This window comes from Synchiropus splendidus, chromosome 19, assembly GCF_027744825.2.
Source record: "Synchiropus splendidus isolate RoL2022-P1 chromosome 19, RoL_Sspl_1.0, whole genome shotgun sequence".
Taxonomy (NCBI): Eukaryota; Metazoa; Chordata; class Actinopteri; order Syngnathiformes; family Callionymidae; genus Synchiropus; species Synchiropus splendidus.
The window spans coordinates 5,979,790-6,006,086 of NC_071352.1; the positions used below are offsets into that span (position 1 = coordinate 5,979,790).

At 42.2% G+C, this 26,297-nt stretch overlaps 6 protein-coding genes across 10 annotated transcripts in view; 5 read left to right on the plus strand and 1 right to left on the minus strand.

Annotated features, from left to right (window-relative positions):
• dxo (decapping exoribonuclease) lies at positions 1-3,126 on the plus strand. 3 transcript variants are annotated; one of them, XM_053852721.1, is made up of 7 exons: positions 1-140; positions 693-1,129; positions 1,213-1,439; positions 1,565-1,784; positions 1,852-1,987; positions 2,056-2,150; positions 2,214-3,125. In XM_053852721.1, the coding sequence occupies exons 2-7, from the start codon at positions 699-701 to the stop codon at positions 2,329-2,331; spliced, it is 1,227 nt and encodes a 408-aa protein (XP_053708696.1). In that variant the 5' UTR covers positions 1-140; positions 693-698; the 3' UTR covers positions 2,332-3,125. The 3 variants fall into 3 exon arrangements, with proteins under 3 accessions (XP_053708696.1, XP_053708698.1, XP_053708697.1); XM_053852723.1 differs by having other exon boundaries at positions 19-110; positions 2,214-3,126; XM_053852722.1 differs by lacking the exon at positions 1-140 and adding an exon at positions 267-432.
• LOC128751600 (peroxisomal membrane protein PMP34) overlaps positions 2,550-26,297 on the minus strand; it is a 24,009-nt gene continuing 261 nt past the window's right edge. Inside the window, exons 2-15 of the mRNA XM_053852724.1 lie at positions 25,376-25,445; positions 22,779-22,802; positions 10,476-19,856; positions 10,239-10,389; positions 8,025-8,094; positions 6,778-6,895; positions 6,651-6,711; positions 6,016-6,082; positions 5,787-5,941; positions 5,591-5,707; positions 5,384-5,529; positions 5,224-5,319; positions 4,905-4,987; positions 2,550-4,354 (exon numbers count right to left, since the gene is read on the minus strand). Coding sequence (XP_053708699.1) covers positions 4,207-4,354; positions 4,905-4,987; positions 5,224-5,319; positions 5,384-5,529; positions 5,591-5,707; positions 5,787-5,941; positions 6,016-6,082; positions 6,651-6,711; positions 6,778-6,852 — 948 coding nt within the window. The 5' untranslated portion in view covers positions 6,853-6,895; positions 8,025-8,094; positions 10,239-10,389; ... (1 more) ...; positions 22,779-22,802; positions 25,376-25,445 and the 3' untranslated portion in view covers positions 2,550-4,206. The remainder of the gene's footprint in view (positions 4,355-4,904; positions 4,988-5,223; positions 5,320-5,383; positions 5,530-5,590; positions 5,708-5,786; positions 5,942-6,015; positions 6,083-6,650; positions 6,712-6,777; positions 6,896-8,024; positions 8,095-10,238; positions 10,390-10,475; positions 19,857-22,778; positions 22,803-25,375; positions 25,446-26,297) is intronic.
• Positions 7,560-10,905, plus strand: anks4b (ankyrin repeat and sterile alpha motif domain containing 4B). Of its 2 annotated transcripts, none has more exons than XM_053852718.1 (3): positions 7,560-7,865; positions 7,926-8,106; positions 9,538-10,905. In XM_053852718.1, exons 2-3 carry the CDS (start codon positions 7,946-7,948, stop codon positions 10,655-10,657), a joined length of 1,281 nt encoding a protein of 426 aa, XP_053708693.1. In that variant the 5' UTR covers positions 7,560-7,865; positions 7,926-7,945; the 3' UTR covers positions 10,658-10,905. The 2 variants fall into 2 exon arrangements, with proteins under 2 accessions (XP_053708693.1, XP_053708694.1); XM_053852719.1 differs by having other exon boundaries at positions 7,560-7,843.
• On the plus strand, positions 11,630-16,283 carry si:ch211-256e16.3 (kelch-like protein 20). 2 transcript variants are annotated; one of them, XM_053852712.1, is made up of 11 exons: positions 11,630-11,714; positions 11,950-12,252; positions 12,631-12,765; positions 12,846-13,037; positions 13,536-13,679; positions 14,056-14,242; positions 14,418-14,564; positions 14,643-14,771; positions 14,868-15,044; positions 15,115-15,484; positions 15,646-16,283. In XM_053852712.1, exons 2-11 carry the CDS (start codon positions 11,971-11,973, stop codon positions 15,788-15,790), a joined length of 1,908 nt encoding a protein of 635 aa, XP_053708687.1. In that variant the 5' UTR covers positions 11,630-11,714; positions 11,950-11,970; the 3' UTR covers positions 15,791-16,283. The 2 variants fall into 2 exon arrangements, with proteins under 2 accessions (XP_053708687.1, XP_053708688.1); XM_053852713.1 differs by having other exon boundaries at positions 11,636-12,252; positions 15,115-15,261; positions 15,319-15,484; positions 15,646-16,282.
• On the plus strand, positions 16,516-20,688 carry LOC128751597 (cytochrome b-c1 complex subunit 2, mitochondrial). Its single transcript, XM_053852717.1, has 14 exons — positions 16,516-16,616; positions 17,388-17,489; positions 17,561-17,710; positions 17,923-17,987; positions 18,076-18,132; positions 18,201-18,325; positions 18,425-18,522; positions 18,607-18,664; positions 18,771-18,866; positions 18,931-19,130; positions 19,339-19,419; positions 19,488-19,564; positions 19,684-19,837; positions 19,926-20,688. The coding sequence occupies exons 1-14, from the start codon at positions 16,584-16,586 to the stop codon at positions 20,007-20,009; spliced, it is 1,380 nt and encodes a 459-aa protein (XP_053708692.1). The 5' UTR covers positions 16,516-16,583; the 3' UTR covers positions 20,010-20,688.
• The window catches only part of mosmoa (modulator of smoothened a), a 20,713-nt gene continuing 15,326 nt past the window's right edge, over positions 20,911-26,297 (plus strand). Inside the window, exon 1 of the mRNA XM_053852725.1 lies at positions 20,911-21,758. Coding sequence (XP_053708700.1) covers positions 21,653-21,758 — 106 coding nt within the window. The 5' untranslated portion in view covers positions 20,911-21,652. The remainder of the gene's footprint in view (positions 21,759-26,297) is intronic.

Sequence of the window (26,297 nt, forward strand, 5' to 3'; positions counted from 1 at the left end):
TCATGTTATTACATGCAAGAAGAAGTCACACGTTTGTTTTGAATTTGCAAGCTATTACGATGTCGAGCTCCTGAATATACTGATGTAAACCACCCGTCATAAATTAAGAAGTGAGTCTGTCCGCTTTTACATATATAAACGTGAGTAAATCTTTTAATTCCGTTGACACAACACCACAAATAACAACTATACATACGTATCCTATACACATGTAACTAGCATTCATTGAATCGAAGTCCTCCTGACTCCCAGTAACAAAGTTAAAATGCGTCATCTGTGAAGGATCTCACACCCATTTCATACTATACATACATACTGATCAACTGGTCAGCTAAAAGGTGGAGGGAAGAGGAGTGGCTTTAGTAAGTTTCTTTTCCTCAGAAAGGAAGATGGCTTTCATGAGTGCGTCCACACTTTATGGAAAGATGGAAAGTAAGTGCGTAATAGCCACTATTTAACATTTGCTGAATTACTAGAAATGTATTTCAGATCTCAGGATGTGTTGAAGAAAGGTGCTTATTTTGTTTGTTGCTGGTAGTCAGGAGGCTATAAAAAGAAGTTTCTATGTATCATTCAGGCATACAGTCATGATGTCTTTCACACTGCATATGATGTTAAATACAACTACTGCTAAAGACTACTTTTGTGGTTTCCCATCGAGTAATTTCGATCTTTTGCTCTCTTCTTTAAAGGACTAAATGGACCTCAATAGGCAGCGCAATCCTAACTCCAGCTACTGTAACAAGTCAGCGTATAAAAGGCACAGAACAGATTACAGTGAAATGGCCAGACCTAAACACCAGTGTCTGCCTGAATCAGCCTCTTGGAGAAGACCAGAGGTTTTGAGTTCCAGAAGGGAGCATTATGAAAGGGACTTTCCTGTGTACAAGCAGCCAGTTGAAGTGGGATCCTTTTCACTGGACGCTGAGCGGAGGTTCTTTAATGACAGCAGGCAGATGAGATATTATGTGGAACCAGACAAAAATCCAAATTTTAACCTCAGAGATGGATACAGGGATCGTTTTGTGAAGAGAGATGATAGTGTGAAGGAGAGGTTGGACCACATGCTGCGTTGGATCTTGGCTAACAGAGCAAAGCTTGCATCCAGAAACGCCACCGGCACCTCATGGTGTGTTACATTTACACAAATACAAAACTGAGACTTGTCTTTAGGGTGTTTTCTGCTGACATTGGTACTAAACTCTTCCTCAGTCATTTAGACCATGACTTTGTCACGTGGCGGGGTCATCTAACCAAACTGCTGACGACTCCTTATGAGACCCGTGAGGGATGGCTGCTGGCGGCTACCAAGTTCAGAGGGACAGTTTACATCAGCGAATTGGAAACAGAGGCCGCGCAAAGAGAGCGGGAGAATCGAGATGAGCGGCATGAAGAGATGATGTATTGGGGGTACAAGTTCGAACAGTACGCATGCTCAGGTTGGTGATCAGTGTCTCAGAACTCAAGGACAAATTTGTCATTCCAGGACGAGACACTTGTCCTTCAGAACATGGATCAAGATACATTTTTACCTGCATCTGAAATATTTTTTTTGACTGACTAGACGATGTTCACGGTTTACCGGACCCGAGTGGTGTGGTGAACACGAACGAGGCCTTCTGCACGGTGGTTCAAACCCGCCTGGCGGATCATAAGTTGCTGTTCTCCGGTGAGGTGGACTGTCGTGATAAAGATCCAAATGCTCCAGCTCCTCCCGCCTGCTATGTGGAGCTGAAGACCTCAGCCGAGATCTGTACACCAAAACAACGCAGCAACTTCCTCAGGTAACCTCCTGCGTCGTAGCAGAGCATCGGTCTGAGCGGTGCTGGTGTGAAACTCTCCTGTCCTCAGGTTCAAACTGCTGAAATGGTGGGCGCAGTCTTTTCTTCCCGGAGTTCCCCGAGTGGTGGCTGGTTTCCGAGACCACGATGGAGTGGTCATCTCCACAGAGACTTTTCTCATCTCCAAAATGTCGCATCTTGTCAAGGTATTTGTTGATATAATGCCACGCAGATGTTAGCTGTGATATTAATGTCCTTTTTCTAATTTCAACAGAATGAATACAACTGCTGGAAGCCAACAGTCTGCATGAACTTCTGTTGTGACTTTCTTTCTTTTGCAAAGTCAGTAGTGACAGAGGACAACCCAGAGTGAGTGACAATGATCCTTATTTATTTAATTTCCATGTGAGTTAAACTGTCTCTCACTTCCAGTGTGGTCTACCTCTTCTCCTGGGAGCCCCGCTCAGATGTGAGATACTCCATCCACAGACACTCATCCTACTCCTTCCTGCCTCCCTGGTATGTCGAGGGAATGACCACTGGATCCTGATTCAAGTCTTCTTGGCTTCATAAAGTAAAAGGTTGAGCACATGATTTTCTGGGTGACATGATTTTTTAATTCCTGGATTGACCTTGGAGCCCAAAGTGATTTTCGTGACTTTCCGACCTTACAGTTGTAGTGTAAAAATACCTGGAAACCAACAATGTATGAGAAAAGTCACTGTTTTTATTTGTGCTTTTGGTAACAGTGTTGGTACTCAAAAAATATGTATTCATCATGATCACCTCTCTTTTACATTTTTTAATCATTTCATTGTTGTTGCTGATGGATCAACCCACGTTTGAATCCTTATTTTCATGTTGTTTACATATTAATCTCTGCCACCTTTTATAATCTGAAAATGTAGCATGTTATCTGCGTCACTTCAGTGCTCAAGCATGGTTATGCATTGTAGAATTGAGATACAGAAGGTATTACAATGCTTGTATGGGATAATCGTCATAATCATAATGCAGTTATCAAATGTGATTCATGCTTCAGGTTTCTTCACCTGTAAAATCCTTTGACTTGTTTTACCTTTAACTGTGTGCTATTGTATTATATTTTTGAAATATTTCGGACAGTTTTTTAAACAGCATTTGATTTTATGCATACAATGCACATTTGGTTACTAATTCTCTCACTTGACAGATTTTGAAATTTAAATTTCTACATGCATATGGATCATTAAAACGCTGAGAGATAACCTGTTGTCCATGTCACTGATGCTGATCGAGTTCCGTTTTAAATTCCTCCCCAATAAAAAAAACGCAGACACTGAAAAGGCATCTTGGAAAATTTGGATTTTTATTGAGTTATTTTTGTACCTTTTGTTTGAACAACTTGTTTATTTAAATTAGAAGACAAACAAATGTTTTGGTCATCAGTGTAATGACAACAGCAGTTCTATAAACTGAATCATTATTCAGGTAAGTTTACAGGTGATGAAGCTGCATAGAACTTGTAGTAAACTTTTACAGCAGAAGTGCAACAGTTATGCTTCAATTCCATGTAGTCAAGTAACACTGGTCCAAACTCCTTAGCATCGCAGCTAATTCAATTCTCTCCCTGGTCACAGTGGTTTTCTATTTATTTATTCACATAATTTCTTCTTTTTTGTCTGTTAATATATATTACTATTATTATTTTATCTTTTATTTTTCATTCAAAAAAATGGATGCTTAAAAAAAATCTCTCAAGGCAAATAAGACCAAAGACATGCTCACTGATTCACCCCTGTGCATCCAGATATCTAGGTATTTTACGGTACAATAAATATACTTGGGGCCCAAATACACAATTGATTCAATAATTGAGCACAACAAATATATTAAAATTTGATTTCGATTTGCACTCTAACCCTAACCCACGGTAAACTCTGAGGCTGTTCTGACACTACTCTTTTATAAGAGTCAATCTTTTACTTTATATTTTGTTTTTGCATAAATATTACCCCTTGAATGTAGCACGTGCTCTCTCTCACAGTAGAAAAAAAGTATATTTTATCTTAGTCATTGTGAAGGAGAAAATGCCCCTCCCCTTGCTATAGTCACGTGATGATCATTGGTGGAATGATAAAGTTAAGGCTAGATTCTAAAATGAATGAGTGAGCAAGGCACTCCATTGGTCATGTGTTTATGTTCCCACTGCTCAAGTGAGTCTACAGTATGAAAAGAAGCTCCAGTCTGTGAGGTAGAAAGACTTAAGAATCGAAAGAGATTAGTCATTTCTATTTTTATCATCAATCTGGGTCGTATTAATCCATCTGCACAAACCCACACTCCGCTGCAAAAGATCTTTTAATCCATGTAACGGCGGGCGCTCACCTCTTGTAACGACTAATCGATTGACCTTTTTTAAACCCAAAGACACAAGGCTGCAGCTTCACAGTTTCACTTTCTGGTTGAGACCCATCACCTTGAAGGTAGCTGCGGTGATCTTCTCGTAGACGACGAACATGAGTGCTGCGGTCAGCACTGTCTGGAGCAACTTGGCTTCCAGTCCTTTGTACAGTCCGGCAGCACCGTGTTTCCTGTGAGGATGAGAACATGCGAAAGTGAGGGGCGACTTTCAGAACCAGGTATACAGGAGGTTGAAATTAAATCTGTAATTCAGATCAAATAAGGTCTGAGAATGTCACTATAAGTGCCTCTTTTGTGACACCCTGCTCTCAGGTAAAGGCGCCACCATGAGGAGTTCACTGTGTAACAGTACTGGAATCACAGGTCTCATTTCCATTTAACCATTTTTGACAATTATTTTAACTGAAAAAACTAATCAGGAAAACCCGGCAAACAAATAAGGATTAGTACATTCCTGGAGCACTTTGTCCTGCTGATCTCTATTCTTTTCAAACTAGAGCAAATGACCGGGATTCAAGGTTGTTTCTTTTACATTTTTTTTTTTTTTTTTTTTTCACTTTTCCTGGAGCTTCTTGTCCCAGACTTTGGTCAGTCTTGCTATTTATTCTAATATTTTTAACAAAAACACCCACACAAAATAAGTTCCGAAAACATGATCATCATTTCTGAATCGGTCACTGACTTAGGGTCAGCATGTGTCGGGAAGTGAACGTCACTCACTTGATTCTGTCCATCAGCAAAGAGAAAACGTTGTAGATGCTTCCCATGACACCGCCTTTGCCATCAACCTTGTATTGTCCAAACTGTGGAGAAAAAGATCCTGGTTTTATCATCTGAGACAATTATTAACTCACCAAATAAAATCCCAGATTTGCGCTGTAATCTGAGGCTCACATGATAAACATTGAGATACCACCTGTTGCTTATCTATGTGTTTATGGTTGGCCTTGGTTACACTTTGATCCAGTGTGATCTGTGACTGTGAAGTAAAACTAAACACTGCACATCAATTGAATTGAATATGGTATAGAATATTCACCCTGAGAATGGCCTGCACTGTCTGCAGAGGATAGGTGGCTGTCGTGGCGATGGCCTTGGCAATGGCTCCGATTAGAAAGATCTCAGCGGACGATATCTGGAGAGGAACGTGAAGACACATTAGATTTGAAAGTGCACTGACACGGACTGCAGTGCTTCACCTTCTTTCCACCACTCCCTGCCCTCCTCTTCATGGCCTCGTAGATCATGAACTGAACGGCAGGATTGAGGACCAGGATCAGTGACGGAAGCGTCCCATTCCACAAGGTCGCAACCCCCTCGCTGGCTATGATCTGTCTGAAAGCATCTGAGGGACACAAACATCAGTGTCATCATTGTGTCATTTCATGTGGATCCAGAAAACTCACCAAAGATTCCTTTGTACTGCGTCTGATGAAGGTCTTCATTCCTGAATTTCACACCTTGCAGCTTCAACCTGGTGTTGACCACCCACATGGGCGTGGTCAGGATGACGTTCACAGCTCCTGCAACACAACAAAACACTTGTTTTGGTTTGATTCGACCTGGTGTAAACACTAATCTAAAAAAAAGCCATTCTTCCACCTGAGACAATTCCCATCAACAGGTCTTTTCCGAGTCTAGACTCCTTGGGCCCAGATGCTGTCAGTCTCTTTAGAGAGTTGAAGGTGTAAAAGTAGACAAAGTTGGAACAGCAGAGGCTGGAGATGACTGGAAACCAGCCTCGGTAGAGAGACAGCCTGGAAGCAGGCACAAACATAAGGCACAAAATGAGATATGGACAGTGCAAAAACAAAACACTCAAACTACTTACAATCCTTCTTCTTGCACAATCTCTGCCAAGATGACGGGAGTGGATTTTGATTTACGGCTCTCATCGACTGAAAGAGATCAGCTACAGTGTCAAGGGCAAATTAATCTACTGTCATAAAACATCCTCAGTCCAACATCCCTGTTTCAACGCTGCGGATTAGGTTTGAGATATGGACTGGGTCAGGGAGTTCAGTGTAGGGGCCCGGCCCACAAATAATCTCCAAGTGAGCGTATATATTCTTCCAACATTTTAAAGGTGGCAAACTCATATACGCTTCTTCATCTAATGTCTTCCAGTTTCCTGAAGATATGTGTGAGCTCAAAAGCAAGCCCCTGAGGTGTAACGTTATTAGCTTGTTTACACAGTAGACTGTTATATTTACTTGCTCATGCTTGGTTTCTTACAAATAACACTGAAACTACAGCTACTGTTTTGAATTACTGCATTCTGCTCTAGGCATTTTCCATCTTTCTATGGTTATTTAACAAAATTTATGAGGCCTTTCTACCTTAATGACATACATGTGTGTAAACATTATACATTCACTTAGTTTTCTCGTTTTACTTGGCAACATTAAGGGCAGTAGTGGATGCCATGATAGTTGTTGTCAAAGAACATCTGGATTAGACTCTCACCCTGCAGTCTGCTCTTCGCGGTGTCCAGAGGGAAGAATGCGGTCATAGCCGTCACGCTGCCCTGTCAAACAATCCATCAAAAAGTTACAAAAGAAGGACTTATATTTAACTGAAAATGTATGGTTACCATTGCACCTGCCATCGCATGCACCAGTGTCTCATAGGACAGAAGGCCGACAGTCGAAGCGCCGTCCCCGGACATCTCTCGAGCTTCTCCCGGTGTCAGATCGCTGGTACGGAGCGGGCTGATAAAAAATCAGAAGAAACGAGTCTTCCCTTCTGTACAGACCGTGTTTCTCGAGACAGGTTCGCAACTGTCACTGTCGATTGACACGTGAAGTGGAGACTCGTTCGGCTGGAAACCGGTCTTTCTCACTTCTTCCTCTGTCCTGCTCAACTCAATCGGCCCATTCAAGTGTTTACAAAACACGCATGCGCCTGGTTCGCGGACATCTTCGTGACGCCACGATGGCTACTTCACAGGGACAAAATAAGTGTGTACGAAAAACGCTTGTTTTTAAGTTTTTTTCGTTTACGAGCCAACTAATTGTTTTGAGGTGCCGTTACACATCTTAAGACAAGATTATACTAATGATTCAAAACATGTTGAAATATATTACGGGGCCGACTTGGATGACACTCAAACTAGAGCATTTGTGTACATTATATATTAGGTTGATACCTAAGTAGAATTTGTGCGCGTGTGGATATACTTTTGCTGTTGGTTATTTTGACTGAAAAAATAAATGAATAAATAAATAAGTTGAATTGAACAACAAGACGTGCCTTTCTTTGATAATAAAGCATATATAACGACAGGGGATGCAAACAGTCGCGTAATCTAATACTGTGTCATGGAAGAATAAAGAAAAAAATATATATCGAAACATTCAGATTCACAATCTGATACTTTTCTCGGTTCGAGATTAGGGTCAGGGAGTTTAGAATAGAAAATATTGCAGTTTAATTGAGCGTGTAATAGTGGCACCCAACGTTGAATATTTGCAATCGCACTGTATCAGCTATTTTTCAACTCATAATTTGAAACGAAAAGCGACAGTAACAAAAGTAAACCGTACGACAGTAATAGTGCGTGTCCGACTATGGACGCAAGTGTGTCTGTTGGACTGGACTTTGCTTCATTGCTGTGACAAGGCGACGCCCAGTTCTCTCCTTCACTCTGGTCAACCCCGGTAGGTCCGGTCTCAGCACCAGGTAAAGTCCTGTTATAGTTTTGGTGTTATTAGAAACATCTCTGATTTCAATCTGTTGTAGCTTTGGACGAGGATATAGGGATGTCGCGGTACCACAAAGCCGCCATTGATGGCAAGTTGGACATGTTAAAGGAGGCGACGAGGAAGGACCTGAACACACCGGACGAGGATGGCATGACTCCCACTTTACTGGCCGCCTTCTATGGACACGTCGAAGCGCTTCAGCTCATCTGCAGTCGAGGGTGAGAGGAAAATGCATCCAAAAATATTCAAATAAATAAAATGACACGATTAAACGGAAAGAAAAATAACAAAAATGCCTCACTCTCAAAGAATGTTTTATGGGTTTACTATAAGCTTTAATCACTAAACTGCACTGATGAATTAATGCTTTTTATGTTGGTGTTTTCAGACAGGTATTTTTTATAGATAGATGCAGAATTTTATAGAGTATAATCCAGTTATGCAAGGTGGCTTTAACCATTTTGCTAACAAACCATCAGAATCTAACCGGAACCTCTTGTTATTTACTAATTCGGATCTGTTCATTCCTCATAGAGAAGTAGCTTTTGTGCATCTCCCAGTGAAGTTCCTCCCATTACAGCCTTATGTAAATGTATCCTCCTTAAAGCTTGTGTGTCTATCTGCTGAATGAGTGAGCTAAATCTACTTTAATTCCTCCCTGCATTCCTGTCACTTCTCTTCCATGACGAGCCAAAGGTTCAATCAACCATGTATTGAAACAAAAGCGTCCCTTATTAATCCCCACCACCATCTGCGCCCCTTCCTTGGAAAAAAAACATTTGTAAAGAGTTATTTTGACAGCTATGGAGCTGTAATTTCAGCGATGTGGCGGGTGGACAGGGTTCCTGAGACACCAGCAGTGATTTAAAAGTGGAGCGTTTTATGGCGGAGACTATAAACCCCAGCACCGGAGGACTTTACATCTTAATAGCTGACTTATTATTTCCTAGCTGGTATGATATTTACTGCTGTCTGGAAGCAGGTGAATCACGTAGGTGGACCATCCATCCTTCCATTTTCTTATCTGGGTTCAGCGAAAACCAACCCCAGACTTCTCATTCGAAACCTCCTCCAGCTCCTCTGAGCGAATACAGGATGTTCCCATTGTGTTTTCCAGGTCTTCCCCAGGGCAACTTTGTAGAACCGCAGAGCTCATGGCTGCAGGTGAAAGTTGAAAATCATTAATTTTTGTAGGTCTCTTTTTCTTCCCATTAGCCAGCATTACTTATCATTATATGTTAGTACATTACTTCGAAAAAGAATCTAATTTAACAATATTCCTTGTCCCTCAAAACAAACACAATAAAATAAGTGGAAAGAAACCATAGTGAAAAAAACTGCTGCTTATGATTAATACGGAATATATTTCAAGCATATGACATTAACATTAAGTATATAACCTTGTGGTATAATTACACATTTTCCCCTATTTTCTCCTTGTTCTATAACACTATAGTAAGAAAATTTATGTTAAATTTGAGACATTGTCTTCTGTCCTTTTGGCTCAATGGCGGCCCACACCCCGCTTCAGACTCATCCTGGTCAGGGCCGTCCACCATGTCCAGCTGAGACCTATGGTCTCGGACTGAAAGCATCTCCTCCTCCTCACTAGAATTTCCTAATAATAATAATTTTGTTGTAATTCACAGCGGCAACGCCAACAAAAGTGACATCTGGGGAAACACGCCACTCCACCATGCTGCGGCTAACGGCCACGTACACATCCTCAGTTTCCTTGTCAGCTTTGACGCCAACCTCTTCGCCCTGGATAATGACTACCACACGGCGATGGACGTTGCGGCGTCCCGTGACCGCATGGACTGCGTGCAATTCCTGGATTCTGCCGCCTCGCGACAGACCAACCAAAACCCCAGTAGGGTGGCCCTGCTGAAGAAGGAGGCGGCCAAAGAAGCGGAGAGAAGAGTGAAGCAATGTGAGAAGGTCAAGCAGCGACATCAGAGTAAGATGAATAAAATGTATCGTGGCTCAGACTACAATGGGTCTGTGTCAGAAGCTACAGCCTCCACGTTGTTAAGAGGAGGAACCATCACTGGAGTGAACGAGCAGTTCTCCAAGCTCATCGCTAAGGAGAAATCTGGATCTCTGACCGCCCGGTTAAAGGGGACATTCGGGAAGCTTGGAAAGAAGGAGAAAGGCACCTTGCCAAAAACTGGGGCTGACGGAAATGTTATTTTCCTAAAGCCTGAAAGCAAGGTGTCTGAGAAGCCTGAGTTTTTGGAAGTGTTTAATGAGCAGGATGAGGCCATGATTGAGGAGGAGGAGTTGTCGCCATATGATGTTGAGGAAACTGAAGAACCAGCTCAAGGGAAGCAGTCCATCTTTAACCGACCTGGTCTAGGAGGTTTGGTTTTCATGAACAAGATGAGGCTGGAGTCATCAGAGGACCTCCCTCGAGGGGAAAATGAGAGTCTTGGCTACGTTGTCCGCAGCACGGTGGAGGAGGTGGATGAAGACGGCTTGGATGGAAACAGCAACTTGCCCTGGGAAAAAGAAGACCTCGGGCTTGATGATGATGAGAACAAAGACTCTTCTGCGTTGGATGTTTTTCTGGCTGCAATCTCCTTACCTGAATATTCTTTTGCATTCAATAGAGAGCACCTGGACCTGGAAGCTCTCATGCTTTGCTCGGATGAAGACCTGAAGGGAATTCAGATCCAGCTGGGACCTCGAAAGAAGATTCTGGATGCTGCTGGACGGAGGAAAAATGCACTGGGAAACCCGGGTGCCATGAAAGAAAGCTGCTTGTAATCTGAACTGGTTTATTATTCTTGATCCTTTTATTTTACGCAAGGAATTGCAAGTGAGCTCATAATTCATGAAAGCTTCCCCACAGCATAGCTTCAGACACCCATACATGGTGGGTGTGGAGCACTAGTCTGAGGCAATATGACATTAATTATTTTCAAAATTAATCAGGAAAATCACTTATTTAATAAAGGAAATAATGAATATTTTGTATCTGTACTATTGTGTATGTTGAATCTTGTAAATGTTAGAATACAACATTAAATAATGTAATATGAAAAACAATTTATAATGTATTATACACTTACAAAACATGTAACAAATAAAGAGCATTTTCGATTAAACTTTTTTCAATTAATTATTCGTTCTATTGTATTTTTCCCAAAAATAACTGACAATGATCAATATTCTCGAAATAAGTCATTTTTAAAGGTAGAATTTTCTGTCAAGGTCTGATGGCCGTGTAACTTAAGAGTTAACAACAATAACTAATAATAATAACCAACTAATACCATTGTTCTTGTAATTTCTTTTTTAAATTTGAAGTTTGTTTCCATTTTATAACCATAGGGATAAATCAACAGCTCACATAAACATATCTATAATAAATTTTGTAGCGAATTCATTACATCTAAACTATAATAATAATAATGATGATAATAATAATAATAAACAAATAATAATAATATAATAAATACTAATATAATAAAATAATAATAAACATTTCTTTGTTACGTCTTGGTTGAATACAATTATCATAAGTACTTAACAGCAAACGCCCTTTGTGGGCGCGTAAATTTCACGAACATTTTGCATTGAACACATCCTGGGGAATGACACTGCCTATTCAAATAAATATCATTAAATGAAAACAATTATTGTGTGTCTTGGGAATAACGCATTTCTGAGTTCCGAAGGCAGGAGTACCTACTCAGGCCGGTAGATGGCGGTAATGCCAATTCAACGGCCAACCACATTCGATTACTATCAAAAGAAGAAGTTCGACGGCTGAAATCTGTTGGTGGCGTTTTCTCCAATTGTTTTGGACTATGTCTAACAGGTAGGTAACTGCGACGTGTTGAACATTACACGTCTGCGTATCGTTCATATTCTGCGTAAGGAACATTTATCCCTACATCATGATTCCTCTATCAACCGGTGGTTCTCTCGCTCCTTGCCCGCGCTCGCTAAGCCTCATTAGTGAGCAAATGGAGACCACCTGTTGCAACATTTATCAACTTTCCATTCTCCGCTGAAAAGAACATTGAACTAACGACGATTGGCGGATGTTGCAGTGTTGACCAGCGGAGGTAGAAATGGCTAACAACCTTGCGGTCGGCACCGGTTTACCTTCACCGCCCGCCCTGGATGTGAACTTCTCGGGCCAGGAAGAAACCAGCGCCACTGTCACCGCTGCTCCCACCGCGGGGAGCGCCGAAGACTACCTTTTTGTTGAGTCCAAACACCCGAACACCGTCCTGCAGGGTCTCAACAGCCTTCGACTCAACAAAGCCTTCTGTGATGTAACACTGTGTTGTGGTGGGCAGGAGTTCCCCTGTCATCGAATAGTGTTGGCCTCCTTCAGTTCCTACTTCCAGGTAAACAACTGTCAGAACCTACTGGTGATGCTTTATGTGGCGAGAGACAAAAACATGTAGCTCAAACTCCAGAAAATAAGGCATTAACTGAGCAAAGTGTCTTGTGATCTCGTCAACTATTTAATTATTCAATTTAGAATTGTAGAGTGATAGTTATAGAGTACATAGTCACAAAGTTGTCTCACTTAAACTATCCTCCTAGTCTTAACTTTGTTTGGAAAGTGAAACAAATAACTAGTTTTTCCAGTTCCTGGCATATTAGTTTGTATCCTCCACTCCAAAGGAAAACAATAACATTGAGCTGTTTTTGCCGATACTGTTGACTCAGCTAAAATACTCATAACTGAATTTTGTGTTTTCATGTTCGTGCATGCACAGGCAATGTTTTCCAGCAACCTGATTGAATCAAGTCAGGAGCGTGTTGCCATAAATGGAGTGGAACCTCAGATGGTCGGCAAGCTTGTGAGCTACGCATACACGTCAGAGGTCTACATATCCAAGGCAAATGTGCAGGTACTGTGTTCATCATATTTTGCTCTTGATCATCTCACAAATGTTATCATTGTATTCACTCCGACGTCTCTTCGGTCTAGGCTCTGCTGGCTGCTGCTAATCTGCTCGATGTCATGGCTGTGCGAGAAGCTTGTTGCCGTTTTATGGAGCGTCAGATGGATGAAACAAACTGTGTGGGGATTCACTGCTTCGCTGAAGCTCACTCTTGCAAGGTCCTGGAGAAGCGAAGCATGGACTACATCCTGGAAAACTTCAGCACTGTGTGTCAGCAGGTGAGTATTTAAAAGCTGAAATCATTCAGTTGTGTAGCATAAACTGGATCTCATGTTGGTAAATGTTAAAGTAGTGATAGGATTAGCAGCTTTAACTGCAAAGACACTGCTAAAAAAGGAGAAAGTAAAGTTTAAAAATTTGTCATATATGAAAGATTTGTTTCTATTTTAGTACATTTATATGTATACATTTTTTTTGCTTTTGTTTTTAATTTAAATGATAGCTGACACCCATGATAATGAATCGATTGATTCATCAGTTTGTTGTTGTGAACCTCCTGTAGTTGTAAAAGCTCAACTTGGAACCATAGTCTGGGCAGCGTTGGCACAGTCAGGATCACGAGCCGGGCAGCGTGGTGGCTCCATGTGTGAAAGGGGCTTAGTTAGATAATCTATTCTGCCAGTCAACAGCTGAATCAACAACTACAACGTGATTATCTCGCCGGACGTAAGGAGTTCTATGAGCACCGTTGGCTAACCTTCTATCTTGTCCTGCAGGAGGAGTTTCTCTCTCTGTGTGTGGACAAACTGACCGAAATCCTGGCCAGCGACCATCTCAATGTGACTAAAGAGGAGTTGGTGTTTGAGGCCGCCTTGTTGTGGCTGAATAAATGCCCAACACGCAAGCAGTGCTTCGAAAAGGTCCGGCTAAATTTGAATGTTGCTGTTTCATTTATACCACCAGTGTGCCACTCCAAGGGTTAGAAGTCATGTGTTAAGAAACTTAATCTCAGCAGCTGTTGGTGTTAAAGATGCCCATAAATCAGGATAACATTCCATCACTGACGCAGTGATGTGTTCATAGACAGAAGATGCTTTTTTTTTTTTCAGGCATGAACACCCTTGTAACCACTTGAACCTATCATTTAGACATTATGGTCTTGTTATTGCCTAAAATACAGAAATAATTGGACTGAAAATGACTGTTTTGGGTCACGTTTGTTTGCCACATATGTTTGTTGCTATCAAAAAAGGATTGCAAAGTGATGAGTCACTAAACCCTCTAACTGCTCTTCAGGTCCTTGAGCACATACGTCTACCTCTGATAAGCCCCTACTACCTCCACGATGTGATCGAGTCTCAGGATGTGGTGAAAGAAAGCCAGAGCTGCCAATTGCTCATTACAGAAGCCAAGGACTACTTGCTGCTAAAGGACCGTCGTGGAGAACTCTACTCCGCCAGGGCACGGCCGCGGAGGTCTACCGGTGCGTTTTCATTTTGTCAAAATGGTTCTAGCTTACAGTTCTTCAGATCTCATCAATAGATCACCTTGTAGAAGGAATTTGATTTATATTTCCCCCCTTTTCCTTTCACTAATATCAATTTGTGTAGCATTCCAGTTATCCCAAATCTTTGATTCTTCTGTTGCCATGGAAACAGGAACCGCAGAAGTGATCGTGACGGTCGGCGGGGAAGATGACAAGGTGGTACTTCGCAGCGTAGAAAGCTTTGATCCGGTGACAAACAAGTGGAAGAATCTGTCCTGTCTGCCGTTTGCTGTCAGCAAGCATGGGATGGTTGTGTCCGGTGAGTCGGGAGAAAAAAATATATATAATTGGAAGACAAAGGTAGCAGTTTGAGGACGACTTGACTGTCTCTCTGCAGATTCAACTATTTATCTGGCAGGCGGAGAGTTTCCTGACGGCTCAGCCAGCAGGGAGATGTGGCGCTATTATCCCTGTTTCGACTCATGGTTGGAAATGGCACCTATGAATGTTGCACGCTCTGAGCTGGGTATGTTTGTCACTGCGTTGTTTGTTGCCACTGGAAAGGTCAGACTGAAGTGACAGCAAATCTGGTCTTGCTCTTTTTGTCACTCATTTCTGGCAGGTCTCGTCATGCTGGATGGTTTCGTGTATGCAGTAGGCGGGTGGGAGGGTCGCTCTCGGCTGGACTCTGTAGAGTGCTACAACCCTCACACCAACACTTGGCAGTTCACAGAGTGTTACAAGATGGCCGTCACAAGCCCTGCCGTCGTAGCGCTGGACGGACTGCTTTATGTTACGGGTGAGGTTTCATGTTCACTGTTGTCGCACAAGTGAGGCTGCCATGGTCTTACACTTTGATGTTGGCAAAGGCGGTGCTGTTCTGGAGGATGGTGACGGCACAGACCTAGCTCAGGTCTACAATCCTAAAACCTCAGTATGGACTGAAGTGTCTCCAATGCAGATCGCTCGCTCTGGCTCCGCCGCATGCACGTTGAAAGGGAAGATCTATGTAATAGGTATGGAATGCAGATCTTTCTGGAAGTGGAGCAGATCACCTATTTTTTTTTTTTTAGGTGGATGGCACGCCTCAACAGAAAACACAGATAAGGTGGAATGTTATGATCCCAAGACAAACCAGTGGACTATGTGCGCACCCATGAAAGAGAGACGGTACCGGCCTGGTGTTACAGTGGTGGATGGAAAGATATATGTCCTGGGAGGAGAAGAAGGGTGGGACAGGTGAGGAGTTTTTGAAGAGTTATGAAATCCCATTTCACAAGCATTGCAGGATGAAAACAGATTCATTATTCTTTCACTTATTTTTTTGATAAATCGGTGTGTCATGTACTGGTATTGTTTGTTTAGAGAAAAAAAAGTTTTTTTTTGTTTTTTTTTTACAGGTATCATGATACTATTGAACGGTATTGTGATGAAACTGACACGTGGGAGATCGTGGGCGAGATGCCCACCAGTCGGAGCTGGTTGAGCTGCGTCTCTCTGCCGCTGAGAAAAGACATTTACCTAGAAACACCGTACGAAACATAATCATCTCCAGTGTGTGGTCTTTCGTGGTTATTTGCACATCCTTGGAGACCTGTCAGGATGTCCCACTGACTACTCTGTGAAGCCTGCATTAGACTCAGTGCTGTGTAGTGCTGTCAACACTGTTACACTATAAGTGTTGCGTTTCCTGTTGTTTTTGGCATCACTTTGCTTTTTTTTAGCCTGGTTTATAATGTTGCTTACCCATAAGTTGGCGACATCTTCAACACTTCCTGGAGTGTATTTTTGTATTGTTATAAGACACATTTTGGGTGTAGTTGGTAACGCTGACAATATTTTTGAAATCTCTGTGGGAGGAAAACAAAATGAATTTGGATTTAACTGTGAAATGATGGCTATTTTAACTGTTTTGTCAAAAGATGTTTTTAAGTGCATTTGTTATGTGTTTATATTTTTGTATGTGTTTAATGAAATGTAAGTTTAACTGGAGCTGGTTTCTAATAAAGAATGAGTCCTGTCTTATGTCGAGCTGGTGTGAGTTTCATGGTTTTCCATCACATTTTTTATGATAAAACATTTATTCATACACAGCCTAATCTACTTTTTTTGCGGCAGGCTACAAAACGGGTTTACAAAAAGAGCAATTATGGATTTTAAATTGACGCTTGAATTGATTTTTTATTCAATACTTATCGTAAGTTTGAAGAAGAATTGAAGTATTATCTTGCTGTTTCCTATCATCTTTGACGGGCAACACGCCGTGCTGCATTGTGGGTAAGACGTTGATAGGCCGCCATATCTGTCTCACACCGGCTGAAGGAGAGAGTCGGGAGTCATGCGACGAATCCAGGCTCTAAACAATCTCTCCGTGAGTTCTGGCATTCCTCCCTCCGTGTCACGTTTATTCTGTTTAAGATTGTAAATTGTTCGTCGTCGTTCCGAAGGAAGTTTTGACAGCTAGTATCGTAGGTCAAGAGCACGTTAGCATGCTATGTGGCTAACTTATTGATCGCCAAGTCGAGTCAAGTTAAACAACCAGTGATTCCACAGTTAAAATATCAGACTTCAACCTAAACGTGTGATGTGTAATGCTCGTAGCATTCACGACAACAATGTATGACTGGGTTGATGTGATCCTCACCTGTCGTGGAGGCAACCTGAAGGTCATCTTACAGGAATTATTATAGACGCGAAGGGAAATCTGATTCAATACTGTTGTGGTCAAAACGCTGCGTCTGTCTCTCCCAGTACGTGTGAGTGACCGAGCTGAATGACGTTTACATGAAGCTCAGGTTATTTCAGGTCATCAGGTTACTGTCACCTGGCACTCGCACGTCTGTGTTTTTATTACTAGAAACACATTTCAGGAAACCTTAAACAGTTCCCTCTACAATACAACTTAACTTAGGGTTGTCAATCATATCCATATTAGTTTTACTTTAATGTTTTTGAGATTGCTCAAAGTGCTTGCAGTGTGAACCATGTTTTTGTTAGGTGCAAACCATTAGTTAATACTAAACACCTACAGCATCAAACCCATTTCACCTTGTCCTATTAGATCTTGCTTCACACGCTATGATGCCACGCTATTTATCTGGTGCTTTGTTTCATCTTACATTTATTTTAAATTTAATTTTAGAAACGCTGCTATGCAGCTGCCCGGAGGAGTAACACACTGACTCAGCCTTTGGCCGGAAGCAAAGCGCCCTTGCCTGTGCCGCTCCCTCCTCAAAATGTCCAGGTGACTACTTAAAATGAATCCTTTATGAGGTTCAGTTTTTATTTGAATTAACTTTCTATTTGCTTCTTCAGGTGTCCAAGCTGCCAAATGGTCTGGTTGTGGCGTCACTGGAGAACTACTCTCCTGTTTCTAGCATTGGTGTTTTTGTGAAAGCTGGGAGTCGCTATGAGACAGCTGGTAGCCACGGTGTCTCTCATGTGCTTCGACTGGCAGCAAACCTGGTAAAAGTCTGAAACATTTGTCACAGGAGTAAAAATAGTTCTTTTGCTTGTTTTTATATTTGATCGTGGTGTTTTTATTTTTATTGTAAACTTGAAAAATAACAAAATACGAGTTACTGTTATGTACCTCCAGGGCTATAGATAACTCATCAAACACCCTATTCTTTTTCAAATCCTTGTTGAGAATATGAACTCTTTTATCCCGCCTGTAGACAACAAAAGGAGCATCAGCCTTCAAGATCTGTCGTGGGATTGAAGCCCTTGGAGGGAGTCTGAGGTCAGTTGTGACTCATTAAACCTCCATCTTTTTTATAATCATGATAAAAATCATGAGTTTGATTCACCACTTTTTTGTTCACCTGCAGTGTGACGTCATCAAGAGAAACTATGGTCTACACTGCAGACTGTCTGAGGGATAATCTGTAAGTCCTGTAAAAACTGTGAGGAATAAAAAGTCTTTATCTTCACTCAGTAAGTTGTGTCGATTCAGAGCTGAGATTTTGGGATATTTGGCCAATGTGACCTCGGCTCAAGAGTTCAGACCCTGGGAGGTTGAGGATCTAGTGTCCAGGGTGAAGATTGACAAGGCGCTTGCGAAGGAGTGTCCTCAGATTGGTAAGTGCCATTAAAATAAAATGGTAGTTAATTTCTCTAAATCTGTGTGGTGCATCATCAGATGTTCTTAAGAGTCTGGAATATGTTTTACGTGTTCAGGTGTAGTTGAAAAGCTGCATGAGGCAGCATATAAAACTGGCCTTGCCAACTCACTCTACTGCCCGGATTACATGGTCGGCCGCATCTCCTCTGAAAAAGTACGTTTCTCCTGACATTCCTGCGATGCTCCTTTAGAGATATTGCTGGTAACACCCCACTTTCTCTTTGTGCTCTACTTGTAGCTGGAGTCATTTGTGCAGGATAATTTTACTTCCGGCAGAATGGCTCTAGTTGGACTCGGTGAGTGGCTCATGGCTTCATCTCACCTCTCAGCCTGATAAGACTTCTGATTGAATTCTTTGAGGATGTTCCTCACTGCAAGATGCTTATGGCTTTTTCCTTGCAGGTGTGGACCACGCTGCCTTGAGGCAGGTGGGTGAGAGTCTCCTGAGTGTCCGCACCGGTCCTGGAGCCAGTGCCGATAAGGCGGTGTACCGTGGAGGTAAATCTTTTACCATATCAACACTCACAAAAGCGTCAGCAGAGCCTCACCATGCCTTCCTCAGGTGAGCTCCGGATGCAGAACAGCGACGACCTGGTGCACGCTCTGATCGCTGTCGAAGGTGGGGTGTCGGGAAGCGCCGAGGCTAACGCTTTCAGCGTGCTGCAAAGAATTCTGGGAGCTGGCCCTCACGTGAAGAGGGGTGCGAACACCACCAGTAAACTGAGTCAGGGTATTGCCAAAGCTACCGCCGAGCCGTTCGATGTAAGTAGGAGTTATCTTGCATCTGAATGAACTCAACCTTACGACAACAAAACAGCTGTATTCAGTTTCCAATGCTTAGCAGAAAGATATATGGAAATAAATATTCTGTTTAATGCGTGAGTTATGTGAATTATCATGCATTGAATGACACACATTATTTGAATCCTATTGTGTGTGTGTTACATGATCTTTTCTGATTATTTTTTAGGCGTCTGCTTTCCACTCGTCGTACTCTGACTCAGGCCTTTTTGGTGTCTACGCTATTTCTCAGGCTCACTGTGCAGGGGAGGTGAGTGTAGCTGTATTTGCTGTTATGTTTATGGTGTGTTAGCTTACTGTGTCATCACCATTGTGTAGGTGATCAAAGCAGCTGTGGCTCAAGTGCGAGGGGTTGCGGAAGGGAATGTTTCGGAAGCTGATGTCGCCAGAGCCAAGTAAGCTCCTCCACCCAAAAAAAGAATCACCTAATTTTATCTCCAAAATTATTTGTTTTTCAAAATGATATAATAAACTCAAAATATGACTCACCCTTCTGCCAAACCTCATCACTCAGGGTTCAGGTGAAGTCTGAATACCTGATGTCCCTGGAGTGCTCTGAGGGCCTTTTGGAGGAGATAGGCACTCAAGCTTTGATGACAGCAACCTACCAGGCTCCCGAAACCTTCCTCCAGGCTGTGGACTCCATCTCCAAGGAGGATGTGGTGACGGTAAGTCAATAAGCAGCTGCTGAATTATATAAAAAAACAGAATTATCCCCAAAACACGTTGAAGACAGTTTCATTTTTTTCATTTCAGGCTGCGAAAAAGTTCACTGACGGTAAAAAGACCATGGCGGCAAGCGGACACCTCATCAACACACCATTTGTGGATGAAGTATGAGCCCTGCAGATGTGGGATCAGCCTTTTTTTTTAAATGTCGAAACAATACGTCTGGCTGCTTGTGACGACAGAAACACCCAGACACAACCGGCCTTTTCAACCCCGATCATTGTTTTCCGTCATGCAGTCGAGTAACACGCCAGCGGGAGCTCAAGAATAAAAAGCAATGCGCTGCTGTTTCCATGTCCACTCATCTGTATATCTCTGTAAATTAAAGACTGTAATATCACTTTGTTGTCGTTTATAGCTGTATCGCCTCTGCGGAATGCCATTTCTGTATTCAAGCAGTAGGGGGAGTCAAATACAAAAAAATCAGAATTACTATATGGACGACCTTGTATTTTCTTTAAACTCCCATAAAAGACAAATGGAAATTAGTGCCAATTCTATAACATTGCAGAATGTTTGGCGTTTAATTGAATTAATATGTGAATTGTTAATATTGCTGTTCTACTTTGTCCTTACCATGTTGTAGTTTACTTGGAGCAACGTACTGTGATGTACTGCACACATGAGAAACGACGGGTCTTCCCAAATATTCTGCTATAAATATTTATAGAAGAAAATCTGTGACAGACTTTTTACAGGGACATATTTCTACGCCATGTTAAGTGACCTCTGATGGGAACCATTGCTTCAAATTCAGGGGTGACCACCCAACTTTACCCTAAACTGCTGCAAATCCTGTCAATCTAAATAAAGCTCGATGATTATTATTATTTATTACATATTTCTGTTTTCGATTAAACACCGTATTTCCATGCAACACCGAAAGTACTGATAGTAATTTCCAGCGGACTTCAGGGCTCTGCGAGAGAAGAGTTGTAACCCCCTTTCTCCAACGAGATATCGCGAGAAGAGAGTGGAGCCCCCCACCTCTGGCGCGTGAATACAGTGGGCTTGTGTGTGTGCTGGGGGTGTCGTGATGTCATCTGGCAGTGGGGAGGCTGAGCTAACGGTGGACGCACACTGCTGCAAACACAACAATAACGTTACCGCTGCGGCCGGGACACGCAGCTCTGCCTTCGGGGGAACCAACGCGACGTCCAGGTGTGTGTCGAGTCCCCACAGTAGCAGGCTGAGAGAGGGGCAGCAGGCGAGCTAACCGACAGTGCCAGATGCTATTCCAGCGGAGGAGAACGGTGATGGGCTCTCGCTTTCCGGACGGCTAAACCTCCAGCGAAAAGACGGATAGCTCGAAGGGAGTGCGGTTCCTTCTTTGCGAGATATTGTCTGGAATGCAAGCATGGTCGTGGTCTCGGCCGTCGAGCAGCCTCTGGGCCGCAGCTCGACACACCGAGCCCGAACCTGGTGAATAGCTAGCCTCCTGCTAGCCGCAGCTGTGCCCGATGCTCAACGGATCCACAGGACAACAAAAGCGGTTTAGGGCATCTGCTCTGCGACTTATTGTTCCGTCACTGGACTGGCTGCGATGTGACGCTCTTTGTGCCCTTCTGTAGCGGGGAGGTTGACACCGAGGGGGCTAACGTTGCTGCAAAATGCACAGCAGAACCACAACACTGGGCTCCTGCTGAGGGGGGCGAGGTCAAGCTGATAACAGACCGCCCTGTGTCTCGCATCACCCGGGGTCAACTGTAGACAAGGACCGCAACGTTTCCCAGACGTCATCCACTCTTGAAGATATGGATAAACTGACGATCATATCTGGGTGCCTGTTTCTGGCAGCGGATATCTTTGCCATCGCCAGTATTGCTAACCCCGACTGGATCAACACTGGTGAATCAGCAGGTAAATGAACCCCAAATTGTCTGCAGACGAGTGTCTGCGTTTTGTGCTGAACATCACAGACAGAGAACAAAGATGCACCACATGTGTTGCTCCTTAAGTCAGCAGCCACATCCGTTGAGTCCAGACTGCTGCAGTTGAAGACAGTACAAAAGCATAGTAAACAAAGCATTGCAGGTTTATCTTAGACATGAGTCAGCAGTGTAAACGGCTCACTCTGAGACCCACTGTGATCTGGCTGTTTCTGATGCACCCAGGATGTCATGTGTTTTCAGGTGTTTAATTACATTATACAGCACAGATGGAGGCTGTAAAGGTAGTTAACAACAGTTAAAATCAAACGAATCCCTTGACGTATTTGTTCATGTGCAAAGGTATTTAGAAATTTGAGAATCAAGATCACTGAGTTTGCTGTTGTCCTGCTTCAGGGCAGCAAGTGTGAAATAACACCCAGATGTGTATCTTGAGGAAGCTGTACACATGAGCTAGTGATTCTTGGAACAATTTCAAAAATGCTTTGAAACATTACTGTAATAAGATATTATAAAGCTCATCTTATGAATAAGGCCAACATTGTTGACTATAATTGACTTAACATTGTCGCCAACTGCTCAGGCTCTGGGAACATTGGGACCCATTTTTAGCAATTAAAATGTAAAGTTTCAAAACAGCACTTAACACTATGCATGTGCTTACTATCAGTCAGGTCAACACGTCATATGACGACCAGTTGACTAATCCTTAATATAGTCCTGTCTAGTCGACTCTCAATATGGTTGTAATTTAACACATGAGTGCAGTATTTGTTTTTTGTCTTTTTATAATGTCATTATAATGACACACATCAATCTGTACACATTGAACATCATTGTCAGTGACTAGTCATAATCTTAAGTTGCAGCCCATAACTAATGTGAGGAATGCTAGTCTCAGAGCTGCAGGGAGAAAAGCCCTGCAGCATCTCTCCTTCAAACTCCAGTTGGTTTCTCCTGACACAGCTGCTGACTGATGTTAAGGTCTCACCTCTTCTCTCCTTCCACCTTTCTTCTGTCGAATGAGAGTGAGTGGGAATTAGAGTCTTATGTGTTGCAGCTCCATGAAATTGAAAATAAATTCCTCTCTGTATTAGTGTTTCACACCGCTGGAAATAAATCATGACTAACAAATGATCCATGCAGGAACAAGGCTATGCTGATGGTTAATTCTTCTACGTTCTTTTATTAGATTTAACTCTTGTCAATGATGGAGCGCTCTTTGTTCATCCTGCAGGATAACAGCTTAGTAAGTGGGTCACCGAGGGTTCATCATCCTCCAGTAATTCCTACTATCTTCTGTGGAAACAAATATACTGTAGTATGCGGTGGGTTTGATAGAAGCCTCTGTCTCCGTCTTGGCTTTCACATCTAAGCCTCTTTTTGATTGTGGTGTCTTGATTATTCAAGTGTTCCGAATCGTGGATGCTTGAATGCGTTGGTGGAATCTCATCATCCTGACCATCAACTGCTCAATTCTTTTGAAATAAATTAGCACTTTAGAATAATTTAGCTGTAGAATTGGAACCATTTTATAATGTATAAATAGCCAGTCTGGGTAAGAGTGCATATGTCCCAGAAGGTCAGTGTGTTACCACTAAAACGCTCCTCATGTTCCGATGGTTTACCACACACTGGTGACATCTTCCGATCTCTATAACGTCGCAATAACTTCACAACTAGTGTTTGCACTTTTACACTTAACATTTCTCAGTCAAATCATTGATTACTCAAACTACATTTCCTATATTGTCAATTTGTATTTGTATATTTTGATTAAAAACTCAGCTTTTGGTTTAAAACGACATTATTGTCCTGTTATGACACCTAAGGATAAGCCACAACTTTTGTGTGTCATCTGTAATACTGGAAACACAAAACTAAGAATCAAAACTAGAGCAGTGTTTTAATGGAATTCAAAAGTGCGTGGCTGAATTAAGTGAATCAAATGGACCATTTAAAACTAATTTATTTGGTAATTTAATGGTTTTCAATATCTGGTTTGTAGGTGGTTTGGCTGCATTAAACAAGATGACAGAAGTCTCAAGTACTAATCCAAACCTTTAATACAGTCCAGAGCATCACGAAGTTACTGCCCCCACTGCATTTTTTTAATGTTTCCTGTCAAACTTTTTATTTATTCACTGTGCTCCACCTTTGAGATGGGGACTGGAGAATTTGTTTTATTAAAATGTGACATTAAACAAAATGAACCATTGGCCAAGGACTCACTGATGTGCTGTGAGATTAGTATTGTTAGTATTCAGAACGAAGTAGCTTTGAAGATAAAGCACAGCAAACAATGGTCTCATGACTCACTATTCACCCCAGGGTGAAGAGACTAGTTGTTGGACAGAGAAGAGTAGAGCCCTGTCCTCGCTTCATTGTTATATCCTGAGGCTACCTGCGCCAGAGCTGATTTCCGACTGCTGTGCTTGTTGCGGTTGTTAACCTTAACAATTCTCACCTGTGCTGCAAACTGTTTTCCCTCCTACAAACACAGTCTGTCACGCTAATCCAGAGATGATACCCTGCTAAGATGATCTGTTTCCTGAGTCTTTTAAAGTCATAATTCTCCACGCATGAGACATTACTTTAAGGAAAACTGTCAAGGTTATTTTAGGTCATTCTTATTCTTAGTTAGTCTGGGCTTATTCTGCTGCAACAATAGGATATGGACAGTATATTGTGTTGCTGTAGCCGCTGTTAAACAGTCTTGTTACTGGCAACAACTTTATCGCCGACTATCTGCTACTAACACATCAATTAGTTAAATGTCCTTTTCTGTTCTGTAATTTGAATTATTGCTGCATAACAAGTAAAAGTGCTTCACTATGAACTCTCAACTGTTCTTGTTACACATTTCTGCTAGAGGTCAGAACTTAATGGACTCACTTGAAATTGTTGCTCATCATTGTTCATCTGCAGCTATTAAACACCGCCATTAGCAAAACAGTCAGCTTTCACATCCCATATTTTACATAAGGATTGTGAATTCAATTGAAGATAGAACTTAAATTGGCTTTCGCAGACCTTGTTTTTACTGTCGTTCTTGGCCCGTTGTTTTTGTGGCGGGGTGCGGAGGTGAACTGTAGGCACTGCAAATTCCTCCAGCAGCTATGCCTGTTTGTTGCTTTAGCTATCTAATTTACCTCCCACTATAGTTCAAGACCCCTTTGACTCATCCTTCGACAACATGCCATCGTCACCATGGCTGTTGCTTCGCTAATGATGGCATAGACGCGCTGTAGATCCACACAAACAAGCCTCATTTCCTCTCATTTGGACCTCAGCATGGGGAGAGAATTATTTTGATCCCTGAGTAAAATCAGTCGCAGGCTACACAACCTGATGATGGTGCCGACAGAGTTTGCTGCAAGCTAAAAATAGTGCCGTTGGTTCTGTTTTGTTGGAGGCTAAAGGTATATTTTGTTTGTCACACACAAGTCGGTCTTCTCCAGCATCGAAAAGAAGCTCTGCTGTGTAGACATTTGAGTTATTTTTATCTTTTTCTTCAAACAAGATGGTGGTGGTGTTTGCTCACTTCGCAACTCAAGCTGTTAGTTTGTGTGGATTAAAGGTGTTTACCTGTGACCGTCGCATGCAGGCCGCCTCTAGTGCAGGAATTCAGCTGAGAGCTTGTGAAACAGCAGGAGGCCTGGGTAATTAGGGGAAATGCTCATTAAATGGTGTCATTAACAACAACTATGAAACTTTTCTTCTCTTCTGATTATCAGTTTGCATACTCCACTGCTCCGCTTTCAGCCCTTATTATCCACAATTGTGGCAGACGTTATGTCTTCTAGCTAATAAGATCACGATGACCTTTGGTGTCACCATCAGTGCTCATCTTATTTTCTTAAAACCCAAATCTGACAACACAGTCTTCTAAAGGAGGTTGGTTTTTATTTTATAAAAGGACTATTGCTGCATCTTGTTGGACACAGAAGTTGAAAGGGTGGATGGGCTTGATCTGTTGGAATTTTTTTTACACTGTCGAGTGTGTTCGGACCTCAGTGTTGGTCACATTATCTATCCATCCACCCACCCAAAAGACAAAAGGACATTAAATCTTAAAATGTGTCATTAAATTTATTGAACAGTCTCAACAAATCGTCAATAATGGAACATCTTAAGTTGTGAATATTTTGGCAACAGAACTAAAGCATGTAAATATATGACTTGAAAGGGTGTGCTGTTAAATAGCTAAATAGTTGAATATTCTAGTCCTATGAAGACGTGCTAAGCAAGGGGTTCCTTTTTTCTCAAGTTCCTATGACTGCTGTGGAATAAACGCTGGTTCGTGATTTCTTGTTTCAAAAGCGGAAGGCAAAGCCAAGCACCCCAGGTCTTGGAAGTAAAATGGTGAGGTGAACAGCTCTGATAGCAACCATAAGACGCCCCAAACTTCACTTCTGACGCCGTCAGTCAGCACCTTGCCATGTTCACAGGATTTTTAGACTGGCGGGTTCTAAAAACTTCTGGAGTTCATGACATGTTTTCATCAAAT